Source organism: Cynocephalus volans, chromosome 4 (genome assembly GCF_027409185.1).
Source record: "Cynocephalus volans isolate mCynVol1 chromosome 4, mCynVol1.pri, whole genome shotgun sequence".
Classification (NCBI taxonomy): Eukaryota; Metazoa; Chordata; class Mammalia; order Dermoptera; family Cynocephalidae; genus Cynocephalus; species Cynocephalus volans.
The window spans coordinates 71,683,254-71,694,223 of record NC_084463.1 but is presented as its reverse complement, the minus strand read 5'-3'; the positions used below and the strand labels follow the sequence as shown (position 1 = coordinate 71,694,223).

Below are 10,970 nucleotides of genomic sequence, written 5' to 3'. Positions count from 1 at the left end.
AACATAAAAGTGCTGAGGAATGTAGAGTGGAGTGCCAGCAATTTTGACGTTATTTGACGTTTTTTATTGTATAAATTTGAAAGGCAGAATTTTGTGGTAGTTAATAACATAGATTGTGCGGTCAGTCTGCCTGCGTTGGAAATGCAGTCCAGGGCTCTGTGACCTTGGGCAAGTCAGTTAAACTCTTGATGCTTCCGTTTCTTCATCTGAAAATGGGAATCGTAGTATTCACCTCGAGTTTGTCATGATGATTTAATTAGCAATTTTATTTTATGTTATTTTTGTGCAGCCATTAAAACAATTCTGGCGCATGATTAACATTATAAGGATTTGTTAGTTGGTCCGAGCGTTGTGGGTTATTGTTAAGTTGATTTAACATTATAAGGATTTGTTTAACAACATTTGGAAATATAACACAGATAGAGGTAGACCAAGGAAAGTTCATGGTTTAAATTTTTGAAGGCATTTCTTATGATCACTCATGATAGTGAGGGGGTGTGCGTTGTGCTTTTATTCCAATTCAGTCATCATTTAGAAGAAAGCTCTTCTTTCTGAATTACCAAAGCCTAAAGACAATTCAATCCAGATACCATTCGATTTTCTCTCAATGCTGATTGTATAGGGAAGTTTCTCCTTTTGAAGGAAATCAAGCCTCTAGTTTCCTGTGGGGAATAACATTTTGAGGGTTGCCTTAATTCTATTCCTTTCAAAAACAACTCTAGGATCAGTATACTGAGGAAGCACATACTTGAGTTGATAATGGATCTAAGAAATGAAGGACAAAGGCCCATTTAGATTCTTTCTGATTCTCATGTTTCCCCCTGATTTAAGCTCCTTCGTCTAGTCAAAAATAATCATTTGACCTGAAATGGGCTTCACCATTTTTTGGATATTGAGCAATGGTTTTCCATTTATTCCACAACTTCATAAGCTATTAGTGAGTACTCTAAAATGTATACAATCCAGAATATAGGAAGAATATGTGTCAAGGGAGTAGAGAAAATTGACACAAGACAGGCCACTCTACGTAAATGATGCGCTCACCAGGCATTGTGTTTTTTGTTGTTTTACAATAAAACAAATGAGATGGGTACCACTACTATTTACCCTTTAAATTTCAGAAAGCCTAAATTTAATAGCTTGTCAATGTCATGCAGCAATTACACGGCCCACACTGTGACACTTGAGCTGCAAACTTTGCCAGAGTGGGAAGTCCTCGTTTCGTCCCTTCTTCTCCTGTCTCATGCTCGTGCACTGAAGGACTTCCCGGGGTCATGAGCACTCTAGGGAACGCTTTCTTGTCTTGAGACCAAGGGTACAGGTGGCTTTACGCAAGTGACCAAATGAAATCTAAGCTTTCTCCTTTTTCTAGTTGCCATATTTCTATTCACTCCTTGGTACAATCGCAGAGAGACTTGTTTTGTTTAGGAGGATGTTCAGAGTTATTTTCAAAACACACATTCAGTGTCTCAAAAATAAATACTAAAAGCCAAATTTTTCTTTTAAAGTTTTTATTTGACCAAAAAATATACATACTTAATTTGAGGTAAGCCAGAGAAGAAATTATAATATCTCAGTCCAAAAATGGTAAGAACCAATTTATAAAGCATTCTCCAAAGTTATATATTTTCAAACTTAAAGTCAAGCAAAAATTGACAATGAGTGTTTAAAATTAAAAAATATTATATATTTGATATATAATTTATCATTTATTGTGTAATGATTTATTTATGTTCTGTAGCTTTTACTTTATTTTATGATATGTACCACTATGTAGTGGTATACTTAGCACATAGCAAGTATACAGTAAATACTTATTAAACTGAAATGAATCAACTAACGCCATTAATTACATCATTGCTAACAACCAAACCAGCTGTTGCTTTTCAGTATTTTGGTGACACGATGTAATTGTACATCATATTCCAATTGGTTAGATCCTTGGAAGAAATAGTAGTGTCCTAAAAATGAAAACAAATTAAATCGTTTAATAATTCTCTTGTATTTCTTTTAAAAACATAAATCTGTTTTTATAGCTTATCTAGATCAGATGAGATGTGATTTAAGAATATAAATGTTGGGGACCTTTGGCTGTGTATCCTGCCCCCAGATATCTGCCTACAGCCAGTCACACTCCAGGTGAAGGATTCAAGACACTGGATATAGGCCCAGGTGGAGTACATGGGGGACTTGATGGAGGAAAAGACACTGGGGGAATCATCAAAACCAAAATATCTTGGCCCAATGAACAAGTTTGCTTTGGCTGACCTTGCTTGAAGACATTCACAACACAAATTCAAGCTTCTCTCCTCCCACCCACAGCCCCAGTCCAGAGGGCCTGGGAGGGTAGAAGGGACTGAAAGAAATGTTGAGAACGCAAGGTAGCAAGAAGGGCAAGGCTACAGGCTACCCAAGTCCTGGCTGCCACACGCTCACTTGCACACGCCACACAGCTGATGTGGTCACAGGAAATTCCAGAGGCTCAGCCACATGGGAAGTGGCGACAATCACAGTCCCCTTGCCTGCCAGACCCCCCTAGGTGTACACCATTGGTGCCACCGGCCCCTGCTCATTCTTGCAGCCTGCCTGTTCTGAGCCAAGTATAGTGTGAGTTTCCCTGCATGGCCCTAGGATAACAGCAGAGTCCTATTCCTTTCTGATTTGGAGACCCACTTGTGGATCTTGGAGGTTTTATAGTGTTGTAAAATGGAATTTCCAGTATCTTCATGGTTTCCTAATCTACTTACTTTTAAAATAGAAAACTGCATCAATTTTAGGCCCAATTCCTGGGAAGTATTTGGTAGTCAATTTGGGATAGCCAGGGTCCATGGAATGTCTCCTCTCATCATACCTGAGCAAATAAATCATTAACAGAAACAATCAAAAAATGCATTTCAGGACATGAACCACAAACCCATCTTCTCTCCTGAAAGGCTCTTCCCAAAAAGGTTTTAACTGTACTGATGAAGAAAACCAAGTACCTAAACAGTTCACTGATGTACTGCAAGTCCCTGTAGAACTCCAAACCTGGGCTTCCTGAGTCTAAGTAAGCCTTTCCCCACATTCTCACCAGCTTCCACCAGTGCCTGGTCCTGCTTCCTAAGGAATTGAGGGTAACTTGGCTGGAGCCCAGGCTCCCACTGACAAATTATTTAGCTGCCAGTCATTGCCTTCTTTTCAAAACTTTCCACTGAGACAAACACAACCATTTGCCCCCAGAATATAATAGACAGGGAAAGGTTTAAGTGCCAGGAAGCCAAAGGGTTTTAAACATACATGTCAGAAAGAAATTGAAAATACATCTGTTTACATGCCCAGGCTGTGTAGTCAGGTTCTGGTTTCTCTCCTAAATTCTCTTCTATCAGTGTGTGCAAAGAGTTTTGTTTCTCTGCAGAGTTCCAAGTAGCAATTGAATCTACCTGTTATCTTATTGTTGTTCAATTTAGTTCTCCAAGTATTTATTGCTTGCTTAGCACTGTCCCAGTGGCCTTTAAAGGAAAGAAAAATCCTGGGCCACGTGAAAGCAGAAAAGTACATAGAGCCTCTGGTTAGAGTTGAATTGCTAATGCTGGTAACAGTAGGCTATGACAAACTACACCAATTTAGGAGCTCTTCAGAAAGTCTTATTCGCCGTAATCAAAATTTTTGTCTCCAAGCAGGGCTAAGGGTTGGTGGACAAACTCAGGTAATAAGCATGTGATATTCAATTGGAATTAGATGTTGAATTTTAAAATTTTAAGAAAAAGTAGTGTTTATGATGTAATCTTCTTAACACATTTTATTATGCTTCATGTGCACCACACAAAAATCTGGGAAATGACTGGTTTCCTCAGAAGAGTGTAGAAGGGATCCTGTCTTCTTTCAAAATTTTGACACTTGAAACAAAGGAGACAGACACACAGTCCTCACCTGACTAGCTAATTTCCTGCCAGAGAAGACCGTGCAGGATCTCCTGTCACTCAGAGGATGGCTTCCTCATTTTGTCTTTTGGGTCCAGTGATTATGAAAAGGAGTCTGGAAACCCACACACCCTCCAAAATGACTGTAGACTAACTCTACGTCTCATCCAGCAATAACACTATTTCCCAATGTGGGTCTGCTATGATTAGTAACATGACACTTTATTTAAGATGTTCTTTTTTTATAAACACACCATATATATTTTTTTCTTTATTTATATATATACATGGTAATTATATTGGGGTTGGATTTATTTAGTAATTTTTTATTGAAACATAATAATTATGCATATTTATGGGGTACAGAATCATATTTCAATACATGCATACAATGTGCTGATCTATTCAGGGTTATTAGCATATTCATCATTGCAAAACTTAATCATTCCTTCATGATGTGCACATTTGATCTCCCCACTTTTAGTCATTTGATTACATGCAGTAAATCATTATTAACTGTAGATTTCTGAGTCGACTGTACACCAATAGAGCTCATTTTTCCTATCTCACTGTAATTTTGTGTCCATTAAACAGCTTCTCACTATCCCACCTCCCCCCTCCCCTTTCTCACCTCTAGTAACCAAAGTTCTTCTCTCTCCTTTTTAACAGTTTAACTTCATATTATTATTATTTATTTGGGTTTTTATTGTTCTCTTTTTTAGCTCTCACATATGAGTGAGGACATGAGGTATTTCTCTTTCTGTACCTGGCTTATTTCACTTAACATAATTTTCTCCAAGCTCAGATATTATAGAGGCAGAGGATAGAACACGGGTTGCAGAAGATTGGGGAGGGCGTGGAGGAGGAGGGGAAACAGGGAGAGGTTGGCCAACATGTCCAAAATCACAATAAAATAGGAGGAAAGTATTCTGATGTTCTATTGCAAAGTAGGGTGACTATGGCTAACAATTAAGTTTTGTATATTACATTATAGCTAGAAGAGAGGCTTTTGAATGTTTTCACCACAAAGAAATGATAAATGCATGAGGTCATTGATACATTAACTACCCTAACCCTATTATTATACAACATCTATATGTAACAAAACATCAGACTGTACCCCATAAATATGTATAATTACAATGTCATTTAAAATTTTTTAAAAAATAAATAAAGATGGAATTTTAAAGAAGTATATTATACTCCAATATGAGTACTATCTCATATATCAGAAACCAGAAGTATAGAGAAAAGAAGTAGATTGACAATAACTATTTCAGTCCTATTTTCTCTTGATCTCTCTCCAAGGAAGATTAAGTATCTTTGAGAACTTCTGTAGAAAACTACCTTCTGGTAAGCCTCATTCTTTGCCTGTCTCACAAATCTTAGGGGCCAAATTACCAATCATAAAAGCTCACCTCCAAAACTGGTCATCTACAAAGAAGTAGGTCTTATGGAAAAGTGGGTTAAAAACAGCTCCGTCAATTTTTTTCACAGAGTCAGGGAAACCCAGAGAACGTATGCTCTTGGGATAGTTTGGCTGTGGTCTTAAATTGCTAATTAACCAATACTTGTCATCTGTGAAAACAAGGAAAAGTGGTACACTGGAATTATACAGAAAGAATAGTACAAGTACTAACTTACTAAAAACAACATTGTTCTTTTTCCACAGTTCTAAATGGATCGCTTGTTATTCTTAAGACTAAACATGGTCTATCTCCTATGGTTCCATATGTTTTTTCATTAGTATTACTATCTTGTATTTTACAAACATTTCCCCAAAGTTGTATATCTTATTTAGGTATTTAGGCTATTTTAGCTTACAGTTCAGAGCCACCATTAATAAAATCTGAAGGGTCTTTTTGGTTTATGTCTATAAAAAGTAGTAATACTTTCTTAATTTATTCTCTTTCTTGAAGTAGACTGAATGGAAAAATTAAACATTGCAATTACCTTTAAACAGATACACTTGACTTCTGGCTGCAATTTCATAAGCTGCTTGAATGCCAGATGGCAGCGTGGGCCATAAGGAAGAAATTAGACTAACACTCGTCTTTGGTCTCTCAGGAAACTTCCACCAGAAATACCTAAAATGAAAGACATTTCACACATGTGAAGAATTGATGTGACTCAAGAAGCATGAAAGTGAGTGGAAGGGACCTGCGAAACCACTTAATGTTTCTCTTCATTTTCTCCACATTCTGTTCCATGCATGTCTGGGTAGAAGCACCACGAGGAAAGGATTCCAATCAATTCTTTGATACCAACAGTGACTTTAATAGGCAACCTGGTGTATGGCATACCCTGGAGCCTGGAATCCAGGGATCTAAGGCTCTAGTCCGGCCCCACAATCCATTCACCAGTTTTGTAACCTAAAGGAAGTTACCTAAATTCCAGTGTCTCAGTCTTGTCATCTCAAAAATAGGGAATATTTGTATTACCTACCAAATATTAATCTTCCCTACTTCCCCCCCCCACTCGCCCCTGCAATATTTGCTTAAATTTGTGTTCCAGGACAGAAACCATAAATCATTCTGGAATTCTCTTCTCTACAATCAAGAAATCAAGTCTTTTTCATAGGCACTCTCTCACAGCCTGAGTTCCAGACTTTACCATTTTTATCTGTGATTAAAATAATCTGGCTTCTCTGCTTCCTGTCTTCTAATTCCAGTCCATATTCCTACTGCAAATCCATTGTCTACACACCTGTTTCCAGTTAAAACATAAAGTATCCACGTTGCTCTGTGCTTCAAAACCTTCGAGACCTCTCTACTGCCTACAGAACCAACTCTACGTTCTTACTTAAAACTTTTATCTACTTCATGCTCCATCATTTTTCACTATACTCTGAAAAAAAAATCTAAGAACAGAGCCTTTAGTATTGGTTAGATATAAAAATGATCCTACCTGTCTTTAAAGAAAAAGATTTTATCTCCCACTGTAGTGACAAAATCAAAACTCAAATTGGGGTCACAGGCAGCTGAATTTGGATTGTTGGGAGTTGGAATGAGGGGATGCTTTCCTGGGCCTCCTGTAAATACATTATAAGACGCATTAGAAAAAATATTTCTTTCAGTTCATAAGAGGAAGAAACATTCTTTTCAAAACATTTAATTTTCTTGATAAATATTGCATCAAAATCAATTTAAGATTTCTATAATATTCACAGGAAGATTACAGTAAGGATATTTTTTTCTATATGATTGCAACATTATGGAGCATAAAAATCTGAACACTTTGATTTCCCTTTTCCAGTTACATTATTTTCTCTCTACCCTGTCTTTTTAGCTGGGCAATTGTATCTTGGATAGAAAGAAAACCAGACTTGAGGCCTCAGGTTCTGCCTCTGGCTCTGACATGATCATACTAAGTCTCTTGTCCTCATTTGTAAAATGAAGATAATATCTGTGCTGCCTTCCTCACAGGGTTCTCACGGGACCCAAAAGAAGAAAGATATTAAAGTGTTATCCAAAAGAAGAAAGATATTAAAGTGTTATCCAAATGTAGATATGATTAAGTATTCACAAGAGTAAATATTTTCATATGACAAATGATAAAGAAATTCAACTCACCATAGAGGGACTGAATGCCACGTATGTCATCAGCAGAAAGGCGAAACGTGTTGGGGTTTAAATATCTGTAGGAGGGGAACATTATGGCTCTTTGATCATTGGAATGGGTAAGACCCAAGGAATGGCCAATCTCATGAACAGCAACAAGGAACAAGTTTACACCTAAGAGAAAATCAACCGAAAGGGGTAAAGCAGTGAAATAGATAGTCATCTTGTGTTTCTCTATAGGGAACTTTCAGTTCTCTATAACTATCTTTCAGTGTCACTATGAATCTAAGAAATTGTCAGCATATTATGAATCACACACATGACCATCTAATCCTATGATTATTGGTACATACAGAGTCAGTGTCTGTGTTTGCTTTTGAGTTTACAGATTTCACTGTCACAAACTTATCACCTAAATAACAGCTGTTACCTATCCATACTATGTATCTAAGGTTCCTCTGAGTTTATACTAATGAGCTAACTCTTAGCTCATAGAATCTTCATAGATTCTTAGAGCTGATCTTTAAGATATTCTAGTCTACTAGCCTCAATTTATAGAGGGTGAAATTGAAACCCAGACAAAGCGTTAAATTTGATTTAGACTGATTATCATCAGAAGAAATTTTTCCATCCTGTAATGTTCAGAATGTAGTCTTCCTAAACCAGGATATAATATAGAATTTGTTGGGTTTTTGTTTTCATTTTTTGGGGGTTGCTTTGTTTTGTGCTTACCACGGTGATTTTCAGTCCACTGTTCATGCTCATCAAAGTGTACATCGCCTCCAATACGAGCTCCTGGTGCAAAAGCATGGGCCAGGATTCCACCCCTGCCATCAAAAGCACTGAAGTCTCCATGATCTTTTTTTTAAAAGGAGAGAAAATTAGATTTCTATACATGCTGCAGATTTTGGCAAATGACACAGATGAGGTCCAAGTTCTTTACCTCCATATGCAAAAAGTATCATAATGTCAGCCTCGCCTTGATTAACCTTTATGAATTTCAGGGGGGTCACATCACTCCATACTTGGAAAGCTTTCTGGATGGCATCATCAGCGTCCTCACGCTTCATGTCAGGAGTGTAATTGGTGATTCTTCATCAGCAAAAAGAGAGAGAAATACATATGGAAACCATGTGTTGATTTTGTCTTCTCACAACACTTCCTTTCTGCTAGCACCATTGGAGGATGAATCATTTCATAAATCAAGAGTCCAGATAAGAAAAACTAGTTGCATTAACTTCAGAAACAGTTTTTATTGGGCAGCTTCCTCCTTAACCAAGATCTAACTTGATTTCTTTTTATTTGTGACTCGTACCTTATTATTGTGAGATTTACTTCTATAGAATCTTACGGCTTTTGCACCTGCCCCAAGGCTTGTGCATTTATCCATCTTGCCTATTCTATATAAACTCTCTTCTGTGTCTTATTTATATTATACTGAGCTTTATTGTGCTTTTATTGACAGCTTTTCTACTCTGCTTAGGACTAGCAAGCCAAACAACTCTTCCTCAAGTAAACAGTCTTCTCTTCTAGTGACAATGAATTTTAACACAGAGATGGTGTTAACAATTGAGGGAGGCTCTTTATCTACCTCCAGATTTAGCACTATCTCCAAGTGGCCAGGTTTCTAGAAGTCAGACCTATGGGAAATTAGAAAAATACATGACGACATACACCTCTATTACCTGTAGGTGAGAGAACGTTTATGCCATACTGGCCTCCCCGGGAATGTCCTGAAAGGCTGACTGTCGGGCACGCCACACCGAGGTGTGCGCATCATTTCCAGAGTAGATGTGTCCAGTTGCCCAGTCACTTTTAGCCCCAAGAACTGCTGCATTTCCTGGATTTTTTTCTCAAAGTTTCTATCGTCTTTCATTTTTGTCATTGGTGTTCTGTCCACCTCAAGACCATAAAAGGTTCCCAAATACCTCTGGAAAAAATACAATTGGTAATTAGGCAATTATACTCAAAAAAGTTTCTGTTGTGAGCTCTGCATATATATCTCAACTGCACACTGATGCTTTCGAACCAGAAATATTGAACATCTTAAGCACAGTTTAGATTATTGTTGTTTGGTCAATTAATTATAATAAGAAAAAAAATCTTAATTTTCTGTGCTGTCAAAGATACGTTATAAATGATTAGCAAGATTTATTCCTGGAAGTCCAGTGAAAACAATTTATGTTTTTACTACTTCAAGTTGTTTCTACTCTTTAAAAGCAATTTCACCGACTAGCATACCATGCCATTCTGTAAGCAGCAAAATGTTAGGATGGATAAATGATGAATTTAAGTTGGGGTAAAAGTTTCTTAAAAACCCAAAGCTAAACACAATGGACAACTATGATATATCAAAGTTAAAATAATATTAGACAGTAGGGAATTCAAATTCTTAATTAGGGTAATGAAATTAAGAATAAAAAAAATCTGTTTTTTAAATAATACTTACGAAGAAATATCTGGGATAAGGGAGGGTAAAGAGAGTATTTTAAATTATCATGGTAGCCAGAGTTCATTAAATTGGTCATGCCATTGGACTAGCATTAAGTGATTAACATGAAACACCATAAAAGAAGTGAACTTGAATTGTATTGAACTGATATTCCTCGACAAACACTTTTTAGTAGAAGGGAAAAATTCACTCTCCCCCTTTCATAATAGTCTTTCAAAACCAATACCCATACATATATATATATATATATATATATATATATATATATATATATATATATATATATATATATATATATATTCTTCTTTGGCAAAGAAAACTCATTGCTGAAAGCAAACAGCCTCCTAGACCAGTTTTCAGCTAGTACTTTTCAAAATGAAATTGGTCAATTCAATACATCTTAAAGACAAAAATTATGCTAGATCAATACTATAGTGTCATTACTTACTTCAGCAAATGCCACATCGTCATCTTTCAGGATTATGGAGTTGGTCAGAGGAACAGCTCCAGAAACAGTGACCTGCAGAACCAGTGTCAACAGGAGAAACTTCATTGTGAACTTCTCCTGAATGGTTTAACTCAATTTACTCTGTTCCTCTGTTCCTGTTTACTACAAGTTCCTTAAATATCCCTCTTTATATAGTCCTTATGCCAGGGTCTGTGAATTTAAAATCCTTTGAGTGACTCACAGGTGATATCATTCTTGGATTTTCTCAAAAACATGCAATTAGCATCTAACCCATTATTCATTTAGGCAATTCAGAGTATATTTCTTCAAAATTATAAATAAGCTTTTACTTCCACCAGCCTACATAATAAGCCCTTGTTAAAGAAATATCAGTCACCTAAAACATAAAGATCACTTAAATATATTTTAACAAGACTTCGTATTCTCAATTTTTACAATAATACTTTTCTTATGTTCATTTAGATGAAATCAGTTTTTTGAAAGTATATTTAAAATATTAGATCAATAAAATACTTTTGCTAGGAGAGATGGAACCTCTCTAAGACAAATCTAGCTCCCTAGAGAACTGTGATGCAGAGATTTCACATTTA

General features: G+C 36.5%; 1 protein-coding gene across 1 annotated transcript; it reads right to left on the bottom strand.

The window, feature by feature from the left end:
* Positions 1 to 1,860: 1,860 nt before the first annotated feature.
* LOC134375606 (macrophage metalloelastase-like) lies at positions 1,861 to 10,464 on the bottom strand. The gene is made up of 10 exons (XM_063094207.1): positions 10,360 to 10,464; positions 9,145 to 9,389; positions 8,403 to 8,551; positions 8,192 to 8,317; positions 7,472 to 7,633; positions 6,807 to 6,930; positions 5,853 to 5,986; positions 5,318 to 5,477; positions 2,742 to 2,851; positions 1,861 to 1,958 (listed from the first exon to the last, which is right to left on the bottom strand). Exons 1-10 carry the CDS (start codon positions 10,462 to 10,464, stop codon positions 1,861 to 1,863), a joined length of 1,413 nt encoding a protein of 470 aa, XP_062950277.1.
* Between the last annotated feature and the right edge of the window lie 506 nt (positions 10,465 to 10,970).